Raw genomic sequence first — 19,332 nt, 5'->3', positions numbered from 1 at the left:
TCTCCGAGAGTTATAACCCTACTCTTGAAATTTGGGAGAACGCGCAGTCTAGATATACTCTATATGTCTATGGGCCAATTGTTCCAACTTCGTGGTAAGTTAACTGATAGTTAAATCATATCTCTGTTTTTGTCTAAGTTGAAGGAAAAACGAAGACAAACGTATGATTTAACTATCAGTAAAGGCCATGCACGTACAAAAGTTTTAGTCGTAACCGTAAGTCCGTAAGCAAATTGACCAATCACAATTCGTATATTTCGAGATGCTGGATTGTGATTGGTCAATTTGCTTACGGTCTTACGGTTACGACTAAAATTTTTTTACGTGCAATGGCCTTTAAGCCCTAAACACAATACCAGGCAATAAGAATAAAAATAGACCAATTACAATCGATTATTACAAGAATAATCTATTGTGATTGGTCTATTTTTATTCTTATTGCCTGTGCCTGGCATTGTGTCTAGGGCTTTAACTTACCAAGAAATTGGAACAACCGGCCCTATGAGAGTTGTCGTCATCAAATCACGAAGATAGTAGATGGTCGTGCCTATCATATCTTTCAGTCCTAGTGGAACTAACTCGAACTCGATTTACCGTAAACACCCTGGCTGCGTTCCAAAATTCACTGCCAGTACTGAAAATCTATAGTATACGTGACACAAACTATGTATTTTCAGTACTGGCAGTGAATTTCGGAACGCAGCCCCTGAGTAATGAGGGGGAAATATCGATCGATGAAGCAAGCATCGAATCTTATTTTCTTGAAAAATTGATTATGAGACTGATATTTTTGGAACCGATTATTCCCTAGATCGATTATTTTTTTCGTCGATTATATTACTAGATTTGTTGCTAAATTTTTAGGACACTAGGGAATTTGTTTACTACTATTAAGGCCCGTTTATAATAGCTGCAAAAATAAAGCGCTGTAACAGTAAACAGTAAAAAATAAACCAACAACAGTCGACTATTATAAGAACAACCGACTTTAATTGGTTTATTTCTTGTAGCTTACGCTTATAGCCTTATTCTTATATAAGCTTATGCTTGCAGCCATTGCAAAAGGGTCTTTAAGGTTTTAATAATAATATATTAATTTATTGTTGCAACATATAACTTTTCACATTAATTTAAAATAAACTAGGAAAACATCTTATCGATTATTATCGATATTTTTAAGAAAATATCGATTATGCAAAAACGATTTTTCTGATAATCGATTACGAATCAAAAGACGATGCTTTCCTTCGACGAAGCCCATCTCTAGTAGACTGAGAACTATCGCGAGAGACTATCTACGAAGACTTGCTTAGAAAGAGACGGACGGTGTTGGTGGTCGGTCGGCTCTGAGGGATCTATCCTTTCGGCTGCGCTTGGTTGTACCATCTGCATTCGAGATGAAGTAGATGTATATTTGACGCTCGGTGGAAGAGAGAAGGAAACAATGCGATTGCGAGATAGCTCAGGAAGTGCAGCTGTAGAGAACAACAATACGTGATGACAATCTATCTTTGTTCAGCTTGACTCCTATTGGAGGAGCCGAATGACGAAGAAACGCGGTGGGGAGCTATGTCCGATTTACGTCACACGTTCTACGTTTGGAAATGGTTGTGGCTGCTGTCACTAATGAAAACAAAGTTGGTAGCAGTGAAAGTTACTAGTGCTGCGTTCCGTTCCTCGCATCAGTAAAGCGCTGATGTAATAGTGATCCTGAGTTAATGCAATAATGATTCTGAACAATTAATTGATCCTAAAAAATTAATTAATTTAAAATTAATAATTATAATTTTCACTGCTGCCAATTTTATCCTCTTTACTGGCAGCAGCCGCAGCTATCTTCGGAGAACGGAGGAAAAATTTCCATAACCAATTTCGGAACAGGCCTCGTGTCTCAACGTAAGTTGCGCGAATGAAAAGTAAGCCGCATCCGGCACCGATTGAACGAGAAAAAAGGAAACAGAAAGATCAGCAGTGGCCGAAAACGATTCAAAACGCGCAATCACAAAGAACAGACCAGCGATTTCCTGGCGCTGCACGCTGTGCGGCGCGCGATAATCAGCGGCAATCAATTGTCACTATTGCCATCATCGCGCTACAACGGTACGCGAAACGAGGTGTGAAGAGAGAGAGAGAGAGAGAGAGAGAGGAGAGAGAGAGAGAGTGAGAGTGAGAAAAGGAAGAAAGGATAGTATTCAACGACGTCGGTCGGAGGGGTGGAGAACGGTGTGCTTCCAAAGGTGCCACACTCACACGTACGCACGCGTGTTGTGCGACACACAGTGGGCCTGCGGAGCGGAGCGGACTAGGAGGATCAACTGGAGAGTTTTCGTTATGTATCGATTTACTACGTAAATACTCTCGCCCTCGAGACAAATGGGACACACGGAATGAGAGTCTGCGGCACCGATTGCGAGACAGGTAACGAGCACCCGCGTGCGCATACGCTCGGTGCTCGGTCTGGACGGCGTACTCTCCTCTTGCTTGTAGCAGCGCGCGTTGTACAGGTTGTACAGGTTAGAGGGCATCTCGCGCACCGGAACGGTGCACAGTGAGTGGACGACGATAAATGATTCGCGCGACTGACGAATGAGGAATGACGTGAGCCCCGATGAACACTCGCGTAGATGTCCGTTTTTTCGCTCAACGCTCGCGTTGATGCAACGCGGTGCACTGACGTTGCACCGTCGTGCAAATCCGCGACGAGGAGCCTCGGTCATTCGGCAGCCACATGCTCGATCTTGACCGAGTGGTCGTTCGAGAATTGCACTCGAACGGACGGCTCGGTGCGTTTTCACGAATTTATTCGCGAAACGATGAATTACGCATGGGTGATATAATCGTGTTTCGCGTTTCGCGGCGTCAGATAATGTTGAGGCAGCGCGATATTGGGATATATCGATAGTATACAAATTTAAAGATATTACATATTGGAATCTGATAAGTTCTCAGGTATTAAAAGTTAGAGAGAACCTTGTTGTGTAATATACGCATAACTCTGCTCAGTAGGAAGACATGGATGCCAGGGTGATAGAGGTTCTGCAACAGGCAGTCAGCCAAGATCCTAATATCCTGAAATCGGCGGAGCAAACTCTGAAACAATGGGAGACTCAACAGGGGTTTTATATAGCATTATATGTAAGTATTACCTTGTTAACAATGAGACTTATTCACAAAGATAGGCTTTTATGACAATATTTTTCATGTACGTACTGCATCTATGGAACGTAACATGAGTCTATAAATTAAAAATATATTCAGATATAAGATAAATATAATAGTTTCTCTCTCTCTCTCTCTCTCTCTCTCTCTTTTCAGCTTACATAAATATAAGTATAAAATTCTTTAATACTGAAAGAGATAAGATAAGATAATCTTATTTTAAATGTGATTTTTTTAGAATGTTCTATCAAATCATTCCTTGGCTGTTGAAGTTAGATGGATGGCTATAGTGTATCTAAAAATTGGAGTTGATAAATATTGGAGGATAAATGCCCCAAAGTAAGAAATTGTTAAATAAATAAGGATTGATCTCAAGTGAAGTATTATTGACAATTTTTATTTAATATACTCCATTATTCTAGTGCAATTCGGGCTGATGAAAAAGAATTTTTACGCCAGCATTTGCTGACAAACCTGGAGGAACCTGTGAATCCATTAGCTGTACAATTAGCAATTCTTATTGCAAAGATAGGAAGGTAATACTTATGACATGGAGATACCTAACCCATTTGTACCGATACTTTTACTAAAGTAATATATTAATTATCGTTTTACATACAGGCTTGACTACCCCAGGGAATGGAGTACACTAGTACCAACTTTGTTAGAAGTTATAAGACGGGAGAGCCCTTTGGCACAACGTCAAGCGTTATTAACATTGCTTCATGTCATTAAAGCTTTAGCGTCTAAACGCCTGAGTGAATCCCAGAGGATTTTCCGTGAGGTAGCTGCGAGCATGTTCAGTTTCATCCTGACCCTGTGGAATACTTTTACGGAATCCTTCCTAATATTAGCGTCGAACGGCGCCGACGTCCGGCAAATACAAGAAGCATTGGAGAAAGCTCTGCTGTTGCTGAGAATACTCAGGCAACTGATTGTAAACGGTTTTACCAACCCTTCCGAATCTCAGGATGCCATGTTATTTTTGAAAGTTGTTTTCGAGCGTGCGAGAGCCGCTCTCGAGTGCCGTTAGTACTTTCTCTCTAAAATTTCTTTCGAGAGAGTCGCTTCGTGCGCGTGACGTACACGAGCGGTACTCTCGCTTAAAGTTTCCATGCGCCCTTAACATGTGTCGTTAACATTGCGTTCGTTTTCAGGGAAAACTTTAGCGTCTAGAGGCATACCGGTGGACATGTGCGAGAAGTTTATAATACATTTGACCAAAGTTTTAATGGGAGTACTAGAGATGCACCCGTTTTGTTACGTGGAGCTTATACCGACTTCCTTAGAATTCTCCGTTTTTTACTGCTTCACGGAGGCTGGTCAGACATTAGCATTTGAGAGATTTATTATCCAATGTCTAAATCTAGTGAAGAATATTTTAACATCGACGTACTATAGACCAGCTAAGATTGTCGAAGGTGCGTTTCTTCCTTCATGTGTATATATGTAACTCTTACGCTCGTTCAAGCGACATCAGCACGTCAGAATGTCTTCTTTTATCGAAACAGATACGAAGGACCCGATAGCGTTAAGAGCGTACCAATTAAGGCAAGAATTTTTCACACCGGACACGTTGACGGAGATTTGCTCCAGACTTGTCACGCATTATTTCCTTTTAACTCCCACGGACTTGGAATTATGGGACACCGAGCCGGAAAATTTCGGTGGGTATTAGCGTCACTGTAACACACACACACACACACACTAGCCTAAAACCGACTTGCTTACATTTATATGCACGTTATAAATGTAAACCTGATTTTCTAATTCTCGATATTGCAAATGCTTCAGTGCATATAATAATGTATAATGTTGTAATATAGTTATAATTATACCATATATATATATATATATATATATATATATATATATATATATAAACATCAGTAGTTGCAGCAAATGATTAAACCTTTATATCGTTCTTTATATCGTTCTTGTAAACGCGGACTGTAACAGATTAGAAACTGACTTATAAACGTAATTTACGTTATACATATTTTTTATGTTACTCGTACAAGTTACTACAACTATAAATCACTACCGGTGATATTACTCTAAGTCTCAAATTAAAAGTCTCTCACAGAGAATAATGCTTGTTGCAGCTATCGATGACGGTGGCGGAGAATCATGGAAGTACAGTCTCAGGGTGAGTGATTGAAGATGTAATTGAACCATAAGCTGTAAAAACCACTGTGTGAAAGGTCACGTAATTATTACATAAATGTGCTATAATTAATTATTTACGCAGGCGTGTATTATATTGCAGCCCTGCACCGAATCCGTATTTATGGCGATATTCCATAACTTTAGAGACGTTCTCTCGTCGGTTCTAGTTGACCTGATGCGACAGCATCATCAGCCTGTCGATCCCAATAATTTGCACGCAATCTTAGTGAAAGACGCAGTTTATCGTGCAGTTGGCCTGGCTGCATTCGATCTGTACGACGAGGTAAGTGGATAGTGTTGTCAAGAGTCCTGCGTAAACATTTTAATTGATCTAGCCAACATATTTTTTATGCTACAGGTGAACTTTGATCAGTGGTTTTCGACGACTCTGAAGGAGGAATTAAAGATTCGAAATAATAATTATAGAATTATCAGGAGACGTGTATGCTGGTTGATCGGACAATGGACGAGTATGACGCGAATTTTTCATTGGAAGTATAAAAAGAAAATCGCTTGCGCTTCAGATGCATATATGTGAATTTGATTTTTCGCAGGTATAAAATTAAGCGCGGAATTGAGACCGGATGTTTACATGCTAATGGTGGAGGCGCTAAGTCCCACAGAAGACTTGGGCGTTCGATTAGCCGCGAGCGACGCCTTGAAAAAGGCGATCGACGACTTCCAATTTAATCCGGAAGAATTCGCCATTTTCTTGGAACCGACATTTTCGCTGTTGTTCGCTCTCCTTAAGGAAGTGAATGAGTGTGATACAAAGGTACGTATAAAGCTTGACTTTTCGTTTCATTGGCGCATCTAAGGACGATACTCGTGTATAGTCGGGTCGCATATTTCAGATCCTCCAATTTATTCTCAGATGTTTCTCGGATCGTTATATCGCTGTGAAGCATTTGAAGATAAATTTAGGATAGTCTTAAATATGTAATATCCGATTATGTGAATACCGCCCTAAATTTATAGATGCGATTAATTATACAAGCCATCTGTAATAATCTATAATAGTTTGTAACTCTGTTTTTGTTAAACCTCCGTTAGTCGGTTAGTCGGAGGGTTAATAATATTTATGATATATTTTTTATCCATGAATGGTCGCGATGTACCTTACAGACACCCTAATTCACCAATATTTTCTTCTACTTTTTGAAACAATCTTTTCTCCATTAGCTCCACTGTTAAATAAATCAAGCACTAGAGTACATAAGAAACAATGAGGAAACAATGAAGAAAAAAAGACAAACACTAGGATAGATAAAAAACTTTGAAGCTTTGCGACAACGACGATACGTTATACTCTGAATGTGTGTCTATTGGATATTGCAACCAACAAGTTAAAATACTAATGAAATGAAACCATGAATTACCATATGCTAACTAACTATGATTGTTTTATGCCGCTCAACATTTTCATTTTTTCTCAACATATTTATATTATATATTCTAAAAGAATCTTGAACCCCTTGACCTAGAACACTAATTGAATCTCACTCATTCATTTGCGGTAAGACGCGGTAATAATACGACGCTCTCAAGAATTGTTCTGTTTTTCAGATGCATGTATTGTTCGTGCTGTCGTTTATCATTGAGCGCGTCGGCAGCAAAATTAAGCCTTACGTCGCTGCACTCAGCACGTATCTACCTGTACTTTGGCAGCAATCGGAGGTATTTAATATGTTGAGGTGCGCCATAGTATCGACCCTGATACATTTGGAGAAGGTAAATAACATGTGTATATATGCGTCTAATTGCCTAATTGCCGATTTAATATTGATCATAGACGATCGTTCCTCTAAATCTCTCTCCCAAGGCTCTAGGATCTGACAGCGTAACTTTGGAGCCGCTGGTGGTTAACGTCGTGGCTCTTAGTTGCGACGTTAACCAAGAGGGACATGTTTACCTATTAGACGATGGTTTGGAACTGTGGTTGGCTTTATTGGAGAACTCACCGGCGCCGACGCCGGGTATATTGGGCCTCTTCAGGAATATGCCGGCGTTATTAGGTTAGCAGAGCAGCAGAGCCTCTACGTCGATAATAATCATGAAGAATTCTCGCATATTGAAGGATGTTGCACAACTGACGGTTACGCTTTTCAGATCAGTCGGCGGATAACCTGCGTTTGTGTTTGTATATAATTCAAGCGTATGTACTGCTGAGCCCGCAAGACTTCTTTACGCAGTGGGGTTCGGTAGTCATCGAGATACTGAAGGAGCTTCTGAGTGACTTACGGTCGGATGGCTTAGTGATGGCGATGAAGGTATTCGAGACCTGTCTCAGAGCATCGCCCCAACAAGGCACAGAATTGATCAAGCCTGTTTTACCGAAGATATTTGAGTAAGTAAACTTTCTTCACGGCGGGAAAGCAGATTGTTGCACACGCGCGGAGACACTTGGTACACTTGATGCGATATGTTTCCAGAACCGTTTACATCGGCGAGGAATATCCGATGGTCATGACCATGTATCTGTCCATTGTCGCGAGAGTTTTGCTAGTTTCTCGAGATATTTTTGTACAGGTAAGAAAAGTAACGCGCATCAGCTCTGGGTTCTGTGTCTGTTCTGTATTGTCTTTTAACGGCAATGTCGTTGAAAGCTGTTGCAGGACAGCCACAAGTTTCGTGCCGTAGTTTAAAGCATAATGGCCTCAAGATGTGAAACTATACTCTCTCAGAGCACATTATATACTGATATATTGTTTGTATTAGTCTTAACATGTGATATAATTGGTCCCTATTTCCTTGAATAATCAATGAAAGGTTAGATAATGTATGTGTTTGTTCATATGGTTAGAAAGTTCTAATAATCTACTAGCTACATTGTGTTAAGACTATTCTAATTTGTGTATTCTGATGTGTATCTTTCTTAGTATATCTTTCTCTTATGTATCTTATGGAAAATTCTAAAGCATCGCGATTTCATGTGTCAAGGCTACTTTGTCAGTCTGTGTATTTGATATTGTTTGTATTTGTTGGTGAAATCCGCTCTCGGGATGAAAAATAATCTCTCTCTCTCTCTCTCCTTCTCTCTCTCTCTCTCTCTCTCTCTTTCCCCCTCTCTCTCTCCCTCTCTCTCTCTCCCTCTCTCTCTCTCTCTCTCTCTCTCTCTCTCTCTCTCTCTCTCTCTCTCTCTCTCTCTCTCTCTCTCTCTCTCTCTCTCTCTCTCTCTCTCTCGCAGGTGATCAGCGATTTAGCGCGTAGTAAAGGAAACGATACGAGGGAGGAGGTTGTGTTTGGCAAGATTTTACACGTGTGGCTATGCGGCATGGCCTTGGTGTCGCAGCATGAAAGGAGTAAATTATTAGCCCTCGCACTTTGCTCCCTCCTAGGAGCAAATTGCCCTCCCACGGTCCTCGAGCACTTTCCACATATAATGGCGATGATCGTTGAGGCGCTCCACGACATTACCAAGGTTGACGATATGGGCTATGCTTTCGAGTAAGATCCGAAACGTCTTCTGTTTTACACGCTTGTTCGTCCCGAGATTGAAAGTTGCGTTGAAATCGAAAATTGTACTTGTTGATAGTTCCTTGTTGATTGGTGATCAACCCAGTCCGTCGCAATACGAGGAAGTGGATTATGAAACCGAGCACGCTCAGCGGCAAAAGAAACTCGCCTTCACCGACCCTGTACACAATGTATCCTTGAAAGACACGGTGCAGCAACAGGTGAGAAAATCTGTCGCGAGTTCTCGCGAAATAGTTTACTCTTGCTCGAAAATTGAAAACGAATTCTCGACATTGCCAGTTGGTCGCGTTGCGAAGAATGGTCGGTGACAATCAGTTCGATCAATTGATGCTTACACTTAGTCCCGACATTGAGGAACAACTCAAGGACTTTATATCCCTGTGAGGAAGAAGTAAGATCAAAACACAGAATTAGGACATGTCGGACAAATGCTATATGAAATGTAAACGTATGAAAGAAGCTTTACAGCGCTCCATTGTAAAACGGCACTATTTTATTGTATGATACTACCACCTGTTTCACTGTATTAATAATGTTGATAATAAAAGGTACCGCAACGCCATTCGACAATTCCTTTCTCAAATGATCTCGCTTTATTATCACTTTAGTATCACTTCTCTGATTTTATTTCCGTCATTACAAGCTTGTTTTTCAAGCGATACGAAGAACCTGCTATATCAGAGAAAAGAAAGAGAGGGTGTGTATAATTTTTAAAGATTAAATTGTCATTTATAAAATCATATATTTGGTTAAAAAAGTCAGCTAATTTTTTGGTTAGCAGATTAAAAAGGCTCCTGGGATTGGTGAGATTCGCTAATCATCAGATCAGCTAAAATTGATTATGCTCCTCAAAATATCAAGTCACTGCGCCTTATTATGAGTCGTTGCCCTATATATCTCATAACATAAATAATAAAACACATTAATAATAAATAATGTTCTTGTTATTTTCTTTCTACTTTTCCCTTTTTATCGTACGAGAATTTTCTTACTCGATATTTTTCGATTGCCTCAATCTCTGTGCACCAAAGAAGTCAGAGATCCGTATATTATCCGTATATATAAATAAATAAAAAAACATACCTTAAAGTGTCTACACGTGCGTTACCAAGTATCAATTGCAAGAAAAAAATTTTATACGAAACCGTCGCAAGTCGACGTCTCGCCACTCGATCGATCGACGTATCGACATCCGATATCGTGTCTCGATGCTCCTTCCTGCGACCAATCGCGGCCAAGTCGCTCTCTCCGTTGGTCCTCGGCCTCTCGGCGACGCTCGCGCAGTCTGGCGGCCATGAGAAGCCGTAGTGTCAGCGGGCGGCGGCAGCGGCGGCGGCGGCGGCGGCGGCAGCGGCGGCGGCGGCGGCGGTGGCGGCGGTGGCGGTGACGGCGGCGGCGGCGAACAGCTGTGTCGGCAGTGTGCGTCTGTGTGGCAGAGCTTGGCATAGGGGGTTAGCCGAGTTCCGCTCCGGTTTGCGGTGCGCGTCCCAACGGCGTCCAGCAAGGCCGATTTGACCACGGTGAGTGAGACTGACATAGTTCCACGTAGCCGTCGAGGACGACGCGTTCGGGCGCGCCTCTCGCGCGACGATTACGTGTGTCAGCATACTCGCGACGCTACGCCGACATTAGCGTCCGTCGCGCGAGGAGCGCGCTCGATCGATTCGTCGCCGAACTCGGGTCGCGAACACTGTCGCGGGCACCAGCCTCCTCTCTCTCTCTCTCTCTCTCTCTCTCTCTCTCTCTCTCTCTCTCTCTCTCTCTCTCTCTCTCTCTCTCTCTCTCTCTCTCTCTCTCTCTCTCTCTCTCTCTCTCTCTCCCCCCCTCCCTCCCTCCCCCCCCCTCTCCCCCCCTCTCCCCTCCCTCCCTCCCCTCCCCCTCTCTCCCCTCCTCCTCCCCCTCTCTCTTTCTTTCTCTCTCTCTCTCGCCTCTCGGCCACTCGCTCGCCTCGATCGAAAACACCTGTCGGTGTTTTCGGGGCCATCGCGCGCCGCAGTATCGCCGGCGCGGCGCGATAACACTCGTGTTTTCGCCTGGCGTCGCCTCGGGTGATTATCGCGCTTAGCGGTAGGTCCGGTCGCTTAGCCTCGCGTTGCCTCGCGCGTCTCCCGTCTCCCCCTCCAGCTGCGATTGCAGCCCGGCGGATTTTTGAATGATCGTGCACGAGCGTAGGCGTAGTACCACGTGACCGATCGTAGTACCCGCAGTCGGGGTCCGGCCTCCTTCTGGGAAAACCATTGATGATTTTTTTCCTCGGCGGCGCGCGGTGACACGGCCGGTAGCGAGAATTCACCAGAGTCAGCGATTTCCCCTTCTCCTCCTCTTCCTCGAGATCGCAGATTCGCTCACGGAGCCGTGCTCTAGAGTCCTTCTGATCCTCAGACTCAGAGCACGTTGTGTGCTCTCTCGTGGACGGAAATATGTTCGCAATTTTCGCGTGAGTTTCGAAATCCGCCCGGTCCAGCGGGAGCAATCCTTCAGTCGGGTAGGACGGCAGGACATTGGGCAAGAAATATTGCTGACCGCGACGCTCGAACGAGCGAGACGGAACTCGCTCGTTGTCGAACTTGGTGTCCGAAACGAGGTCGCTTGCCGTGAAACTCGTGTATTCCAGAAATTTAATGAACCGCACGCATGCATATTTTATATGGCGAAAGAGAGAGATAGAGAGAGAGAGAGAGAGAGAGAGAGGGGGGGGAGGGGAGGGAGAGAGAGGAAAGAGAGAATCGATGCCGCCAGCGACGCGGCGGAAAAACGCTCCGGCGTTTGAGATCCCTCGCGTGCGCGCCTCTTTTTATTGCGACCGCCGCTGCATCTGCTTTGACCTCCGACTTTTACCGCGTGTCACGTCGTTGCATTCGCGTTTCACGGCCGCGAATTGCGCATCCCGTCTGTTCATGCTGTGGGGGATAGCTCTCGATGGGTTTAAACTCGCCCGCGGCCGTGGCGACGACACCATCGGGGAGGAGGGAGGGATACATCATTGTTAGTGCTGTGATGAAATGTAATAATAAATCGCGAGTTACCTGGATTGGCGCGCGCGCGCGAGAGAGAAAGAGAGAGAGAGAGAGAGAGAGAGAGAGAGAGAGAGAGAGAGAGAGAGGGAGAGAGAGAGAGAGAGGGGGGGGAGAGGGAGAGGGAGAGGGAGGGGGAGAGAGAGAGAGAGAGAGAGAGAGAGAGAGGAGAGAGAGAGAGAGAGAGAGAGAGAGAGAGAGAGAGAGAGAGAGATATCGTACTACGCGACGGGTCGCCAATGTCGCGTCGCATTGATCAGCAGCGCGCCCGGTAACGCAGCGGAGTAACGTAACGGCACTCTGATGTGACGGGGATTAGAACGACGGTATATTATAGCGCTAATCCTCGGGAAGCATGCGTCGGGATTGATAAATGTGTAACGACGGAAAATTGCGAGCGACGGGGAGGTCTCGCGTCGCCCTTCGACGCGGCGACGTCGGAAGTCGTTGCGATGGAGTCCGCGCCGCGGGGCTTTCCTGCGTCCCGGTGTTTCTCTATGCGACGAATGACGGACAAAATAACTACCCGGCGAGGAAAGAGGAAATAATATCAAGTAAAAAACGCCCGCGCGCCGAAATAGAATGCGGGACCGCGCCGCGCCGCGATCCGGTGTGTGTGTACGTATAATCCGGCGCGATGAAATTTTGGTATTAATTAACATCTGGACGAACGACAGCGGACTCGCGCGCGCGCACGACCAGAAGCGACCAGAGCGGCCAGAAATTCGCGCGTAACTCGATTTCGCGGCAGTTTGCCGGGAATTTACGCTGTACGCCGTTGTGACGCGCGCGATACGCGCGGCTGCTTTTCGCCTTATTGTTATTATTGTTCCAACGGGAAATTCTGCATATACTCGCGCTTGGATTTTCCTCGATCCTCATATCAAGATCATGGACGTGTCCTTCGCTGGAAGATAATGATCCGATAAAATTTCATAACACACCTGCTCCCTTTTTTCCTCCCCCCCCTTTACACACACACACACATATACACGTACGAGACACGGAAAGCAAACAATTCGCGACGATCGTTGCAAGTTCGCTATTCATGAAAATAAGGTGGTGACGTATGCGAGATAGCTTCCGGGAACGTCGGGAGTAGGGATGGGCGCGATTTCATCGATCAATCGAAAGAACCGATAGTTTATCGATTCAATTAATCGATGTTTTCACATGATTTTATTTTTACTTAAACGATATTTAATGATCTTTTGTCAACATCTCGCGACCGATTTTTATTTTTTCTTTTAAATAGAGGATTTTTGTAATACCGTCTTTCAGACACGGTATGAATGAAATTCAAGAACGTTAAGTCCGGATCTACGACAGATATAGTAAGCTTTAGGTCTTATGAAAGTGGCCAACCGCAGTCAATTATTCTTGTAAAAGTAGGGAAGTTGGGATTGGTTAATTTCTTAAGGTTTAAAGTTTATTACATCCATCGTACAGTCATAGACATGGGTAGGTCCATTTGTCCGGTTTTTATCGATAAGTTTCGAGAAACGTTGCCGAAATGGTCCGATGAGAGCACTTATCTTCCGAAAATTAGTTCTCTTATCATCATGGAAAATACATCAAATGAGATACCGAGTTAAAAAAAGTCTTGCACACTGACGAACCATCGGCGAAGCGATATCCAAGTGAGAGTGTTCTGTTTTAAAGAAGAAATGAAAGCTCTTTCTTCTTCGACACGAGAACAGAACTCCCATTAGATATCGTGCTCATAGCATCCAATCGCTATATTGCAGTCGCATCCAATGTGCAAGATCCTCTAGGAGGATTTCTGGTAATACTGAGAATACTGCGGCGGGTGTCATTCTATCCTTGTTTCACATTCAGTGAAGAAAAAAGAGGATTGAATAAGGCCGGCTACATCTGTTGTGAATTTAAGAACGCATCCAACATGTAAGCAAGGAGAGCATCCGAACGCAGCTCTCTAGCACTGTTTAATCCGGTGCTGATCAGTTTAAATTTAATTTACTTAGCAAATTTAATCGATTAATCGGTAAATCGACCTTTGTTTTAGAAAATAATTCCATGTCACTTCAATGTTCCTTTTATTAATCGACATTTTAAACATCGATCGTATTTTCGAACATCGGCCATTTCTAGTCGGGAGGTAGCGATTGCATCGATCTCGAACGCTGAACGCGCGATAAGTTCGATATCAGGGATCAGGCGCGATTATCGGCGATTATCGCGCGAGAAATGTGTAGCGTGCAGCGTGTGTAAGTTTAGTCACTGCGCGCGCGCGCGCGCGACTAAAAATAAGCGCGACTTGATTAAAATTCGATGTACACTTATCGCGCTTAATTCGTGGGTGGGTGGGTGACTCCGTGCGACAATTGCTTGCGACTTTGTCTACTTTGTTCGCTGCTTGCTCGCGCTCCCGTGCGCTGCACGCGCAATTATCAATTGTCAGCGGGCAAAAGAGCTTGTGGTCAGTCACAAACTGTGCGTGGCACGGCGTGCGAGGCGGGCTAATTAGATTCGACCCGGCGAATGCGAGCGAAGACTTTGTTGAGATTCAGCGCGCAGGAATCGCGCGAGCGACTATTTGCTCGCGTCCGAGGTGCGAACATGAGATTATCAGATCTCAGTTATCTCAGCGGACGAAATAATTCCGTGGCGCGGCGCGGCGCGTCGCGAGCCGTCCTGGCCGTGTGGCGAATTGTCGTCGCCTCCTGCCGGCGCGTCGCGTATTTTTAGAAATTTTCCACGAGACGCGAGGCTGCGCGGCGTCTTCGTACACGGCGGACGCGGCCTGTCGTACGCCGCGGCCGCGGCCGGCGAGCAGGGGGCAAGGGGAGCGAGGGGAGCGGATCTTATCGAGTGATAGCGGCACCATGACCCAGTCGCGTACACGTACTCCTCTCGGGACGGTTTCTTAGCAACCGCGCCGGCAACCGGCTTTGCTCACCCTCCGTTTGCGCGCCGGCTCTCGCGCCAAGTTTCGTCAATTTCTTGAAGAAACTTTCGCGGCGGACAAATCAGCGCCCGCTCGGGGAAAATGGTTCGTTTTCGCTGATTTATCACGAAACACGAAGCGGGATCGTCCAGCGACCAGCAGTCGTTGTCTTTCCCCCCTGCTCCGATGTACTTTGCAGAATTTTGTTAGAACGGAGGAGAGGGCAGAGAGGAGGAGGCAGGGGGTGAATAATACCTCTCTCACGATGGAAGAAAATGTACATGTACAGATGCTCTCTTATTTCAGAGCTTCGTCTGAAATAAGGGAGGAGAACAGTTAGAGAATAATATCTAATAAATTTTGGATGGATCGTTCATTTTAATCGCTTTATCGCAAAAGAGGAATTCTCTTTTCTGCAAGAGGAAATTCGCTTAGAATATGAGACTATAGGAAAAATCACTTTACAAGTAGAATACTTTTCATCGGATGTATATTGCACGCGTCCGCATGTTTGTAAATGTAATGCCATAAAACCGGATCACTCACGGCGCCTTTGAGAAGCAGCCTTTGCTCATCAATAGAGCTCATCGCACTCACCCAATAGAAACGAGACAGTCGACGTTTCATTGTCTTTGTGCGAATTACTCGTATCAGTGGTGTATTTTCCATTTGTCCGCTCATGTCCCGTTACTGCTAAGTCGCGTCATTATCGCTCTGTTGAAGGTGGGACATTAATCGTGGGAGTTACTCGCGTGTTTTATTAGTTGCGGGAAATAAACACGGGAATTAATCGCGTTAAAATTAATCGCGCGCTTGAAATTTCGAATTCGTTGAAATCGCGGAAGGTTCGCCGCGCCGCGCCGCGCCGCTACGCTGAAATCTCCTCCGTAAGGATAATTGCGCGCGAATCAGAGGACATTCGTCGTTGCGGCTAACTTCATGCCGCGTTCGGTCGGATCCCGTTGCTGCTTGGATCGATCATTTTAATAGTTGCCGGGCACCACCACCCTCCTGTTTTGCGCAAAAAGAGCGTGCGTGTTATCATACGAGAGCGCTTCTGCGCGTAGGTGGAAAAGCCAGCTTTCTCACGCCAGCTCAGCCAGTACCGTTGCCCTTTAAACCCTCAAAGCGTCCTCCCTTAGATTCGTCGTGTTTGCCGGATCGATTTTTTTTCTCAATTATATGAGACATCTTTCTTTCGCGGCTTCTTCGCGCTTCTCGCACGCTTAACAAGTTACAACGGTACGTTCCAACACTTTTATTTACTTGATTGAGCAGATGGAAATTCTCCGGTTATATTAAGCAAGCGCGTACACTCTCATCGTGCACGCATAGAAAACTAATTTACAATAATGATAACTCATCAAGAGCGAGATCGGCGGAATTTAAGCAGAAGATTACAAGCGGTAAAGCGGTTTTCACATTTGCAAAAGAACAACTACGGCGAATAACTACGCGCGCGCGCCTTCTCGCGGCGCGACGCCGCCGTACCATCGACGGTGTTATTCATTTAGACAAACCGCCAGACGCGCGGATTTAATGCTCGCGCATCTTGCCAGAGTCGTGATTAAAAGGGGCGTTTTCACCCAGGACTCGCGCCTCTAATGCTAATTAACAGCCCCCGGGGGAATTAAACGCGCGCTAGAGGCGGCGCGGGCGGGCGGGCGGACGGCTCGGACCATGGGAACCAGGGTGCGCCTTACATTAAACAAGAATGGTAAAGAGATTATTCCGCGAATATACCGCGCCACTTAAACTCGCGGCTCGTCGCCATGAAAAGCTCCAGATGAATAACTCGATGGGAACGGAAACGGAAGAGAGAGAGAGAGAGAGAGAGAGAGAGAGAGAGAGAGAGAGAGAGAGAGAGAGAGAGAGAGAGAGAGAGAGAGAGAGAGAGAGAGAGAGAGAGAGAGAGAGAGAGAGAGAGAGAGAGAGAGAGAGAGAGAGAGAGAGAGAGAGAGAGAGAGAGAGAGAGAGAGAGAGAGAGAGAGAGAGAGAGAGAATCGTCGATTGCGGGCGCCCGTGGACAAATCGCATATTGCCGTGGCTGAATAACATTACACGATCAGAGACAGAGCGAGGAAAGTAGCGATTATATTCATAATCGATAGGTTGTTGAGTTGATCCTCCGTCGCTATTGTGACATGCACTCTCGCAGACATCTACAGACGAGGCAGGAAGGATCCTTTTGAAACGGGACGGTATTAATAAATCGTAAAATCGATTCGCGCCGCTGCCAACCGCCGGCCGGTGCCGGCCGGATCTCTCTCGACCCTCTTCTCTGGAGGATTCTTTAATATCCTTATAATTTCCATCCTATGAAATAGCGAGCCGCCGGCCGCTTCTAGGACAATGTATACGCCGGCCGTGCTCGGTCATTGACTCGGAAGAATATTCAATAAAACATCGGGAGAGTCGCGCGGTGTTCGCTTCCCGCGGTGGAAAAGTGCTCGGGATTTTTGCGACTTGCGTTAGACACAACTTGCGGGACGATTGCAGTTGAGAGAAACACCTTGCGAACTGGCGAACTTGCCTGCGAGTGAAATTTCGCTCGGAGGGGCCGCCGAGTTTCACACTCGAATTTCCATCACTGGAAAAAAGTATTCTACGTATTTGTTAAGTGATTTTTCTCATAGTCTCGTATTTTAAGCGAAGTCTTTTACAGAAAGAGGATTCCTCTTTCGATTCATCAAGCGATCAAACTATTTTCTTCTCTTATTTCAAGAGGATTTCCTCTTATATCAATTAATTTTCCTCTTATATGAAGAGGAATATGTTGATTTGAATGTCGGCTTCTTTTCTTCTTCGTAAGTCATCCACCTGCCTTCAGACATGAACGAAGAAATAAAGAGCATATAAAAATATCCTCATGGGCCAGAATATTTGGAATATACCTTCTCAAAAAAGGAATGTGTGTGTTATTGCTGTAACATGTAACATGTAACATGTAACAAAGATAATTTACCCATATTTGCTCAAATATAATTCATATTGGAAATTTATCTGTTGTGACAATCTTATTTCATTCTTGTCTACTTATTGTAGATCTGGAGCCAGAAGTACATCTATATATTATATACACGTATTATACACTTTTCGCTATACATTATAATAACTTTTTTAAATTAACTAGTATAACCAGTAAGAATAAATAATAATCCTCTTGAAAAAAGGTTAAACAATCTTATATAATATAAGAGGAGATTTATATTAAAATCAATAAGATTTTACTATAAAGATACATATAACATATAATCCCTCCAACTTTTTAAGAATAATGTGTTTATAATTTCCTCTTAATCTCAGAGGAATCCTCTTCAGGAAGTCATATACGTATAAGAATAAGATCCTCTAAAATTTAGACGATTCCGCTTGTTCTGAAATTACTTTTGTTTTGGGTGATTTGACTTTCCACCCGGCGCCGCGGTGAACTACCCATTTCGAATAGTCGAGTGAACGTCGTTCTCATTCAACATTCACAAGAGTGAATTTGTGGCGCGGCTCATTTTTCCATGGATTAAAAATTAACTGCTCACTCGGATCGGATATAACCAGATCCGCGTGAGTTGCGCTCCACGGGGGGAGGGAGGGAGGGAGGGGGGAGCTAGTTCACCCTAATCGATATTCATTCGTGCGAAGTAAGAATCCAGTCTAGGCTTGAGTGAAACACGTTCATTCGTATGAGGCAAAAATCCATTTGAAGTTTCGAAGCGAGACATTCTCATCCTTGCGACTTCGAGTAGCGGTATACTCACTTCGTCGAGTGAGTTTTCACTCGCTTCGAGTGAGATTTCACTCCGTGAAATTTAGAGAGCAGTTTTACACTCGTATCGTCGGTGCTACTTCTTCTCGTTAGAGCGAAGCAGAAAAGCAGCGTGACAATGATTCCAGTACCAACGAAAACAAAAACGTTTCTCTCGTCGCAGTGCAGAGCGTAGCGTTGCGAGAAGTTTCGAGAGAGACCCAATCGGGCAAAGATCCAAATGTCAATGAATTACCCGTTTGCGAGGGCGCGCACAAGTGTCTCAAGAGTGAAAGAAGATATTATTTTGATTGAAGATATTATTCATCTCTACGATCCCATCTCTCCTGTATTCTGGAACTAATTGTCCGGTCGCTACATTGACTTCTCATTGTGGACACCCGGTATACGCGTGAAGGGAGCAGAGGCGCGCGCGCGTGCGAATAAAGTCGAGGGGTTGCGGGCACGCGTGCGGTGGCGGGACAAAGAGAGGGCGACAGGGAAAGGGCTGATAATGACGAGTCAAGAAGACCCTCAGCTCCCGAGAGGAGAGGGCGCGAGGCTAAGAAACAAAAGATAAAATCGTATCCTGATGAGCTGAATTATTATTATCGTTAGAGTCTCTTGTCGCCGTCGCACGTCATCGAGGCGATGACTCGCCGAGTCACCAGGGATACGTCCTACGTATACGTTGTCAAACGTGCACGAGAGGCAGAAAAATTCAAGCCCCGAATACAGATTCCTCCGCGGGTCCGCCCCTGAAGGAGAGAGACAGTCGCGAGGAGAGCCCTGAGAGAGAGAGAGAGAGAGAGAGAGAGAGAGAGAGAGAGAGCGACGGAGAAGCGGCTATCAGGCTTGGAAAC

At 44.9% G+C, this 19,332-nt stretch overlaps 2 protein-coding genes across 4 annotated transcripts in view; both read left to right on the top strand.

The window, feature by feature from the left end:
* Positions 1-1,902: 1,902 nt before the first annotated feature.
* Positions 1,903-9,388, top strand: Impbeta11 (importin beta11). 3 transcript variants are annotated; one of them, XM_019841027.2, is made up of 18 exons: positions 1,903-2,418; positions 3,007-3,135; positions 3,398-3,498; positions 3,582-3,695; positions 3,781-4,187; positions 4,317-4,580; positions 4,671-4,826; positions 5,265-5,308; positions 5,429-5,611; positions 5,687-5,798; positions 5,883-6,103; positions 6,895-7,059; positions 7,151-7,343; positions 7,438-7,675; positions 7,761-7,857; positions 8,516-8,775; positions 8,864-9,005; positions 9,085-9,388. In XM_019841027.2, the coding sequence occupies exons 2-18, from the start codon at positions 3,013-3,015 to the stop codon at positions 9,187-9,189; spliced, it is 2,925 nt and encodes a 974-aa protein (XP_019696586.1). In that variant the 5' UTR covers positions 1,903-2,418; positions 3,007-3,012; the 3' UTR covers positions 9,190-9,388. The 3 variants fall into 3 exon arrangements, with proteins under 3 accessions (XP_019696586.1, XP_011138110.1, XP_011138109.1); XM_011139808.3 differs by having other exon boundaries at positions 3,004-3,135; XM_011139807.3 differs by lacking the exon at positions 1,903-2,418 and adding an exon at positions 2,569-2,783.
* A 791-nt stretch (positions 9,389-10,179) lies between these two features.
* The window catches only part of EndoA (SH3 domain containing GRB2 like, endophilin-A), a 37,238-nt gene continuing 28,085 nt past the window's right edge, over positions 10,180-19,332 (top strand). Inside the window, exon 1 of the mRNA XM_025299476.1 lies at positions 10,180-10,325. The gene's annotated coding sequence lies outside the window, so the exon portion shown is untranslated. The remainder of the gene's footprint in view (positions 10,326-19,332) is intronic.

Source organism: Harpegnathos saltator, unplaced genomic scaffold, assembly GCF_003227715.2.
Source record: "Harpegnathos saltator strain DR-91 unplaced genomic scaffold, Hsal_v8.6 scaffold104, whole genome shotgun sequence".
Taxonomy (NCBI): Eukaryota; Metazoa; Arthropoda; class Insecta; order Hymenoptera; family Formicidae; genus Harpegnathos; species Harpegnathos saltator.
The sequence above is the reverse complement of the archived record's forward strand: the minus strand, read 5'-3'. Positions and strand labels throughout refer to the sequence as shown.

What these genes read in the sequence shown, in the direction of transcription:
- Impbeta11 (XM_011139807.3), top strand. Translation starts at nt 2,625, where the DNA reads ATGTCCGTTTTTTCGCTCAACGCTCGCGTTGATGCAACGCGGTGCACT. An exon ending in CTTATTGCAAAGATAGGAAG is followed by an intron (nt 3,696 to 3,780) that starts GTAATACTTATG and finishes TTTTACATACAG; the next exon opens with GCTTGACTACCCCAGGGAAT. An exon ending in TGAATGAGTGTGATACAAAG is followed by an intron (nt 6,104 to 6,894) that starts GTACGTATAAAG and finishes TCTGTTTTTCAG; the next exon opens with ATGCATGTATTGTTCGTGCT.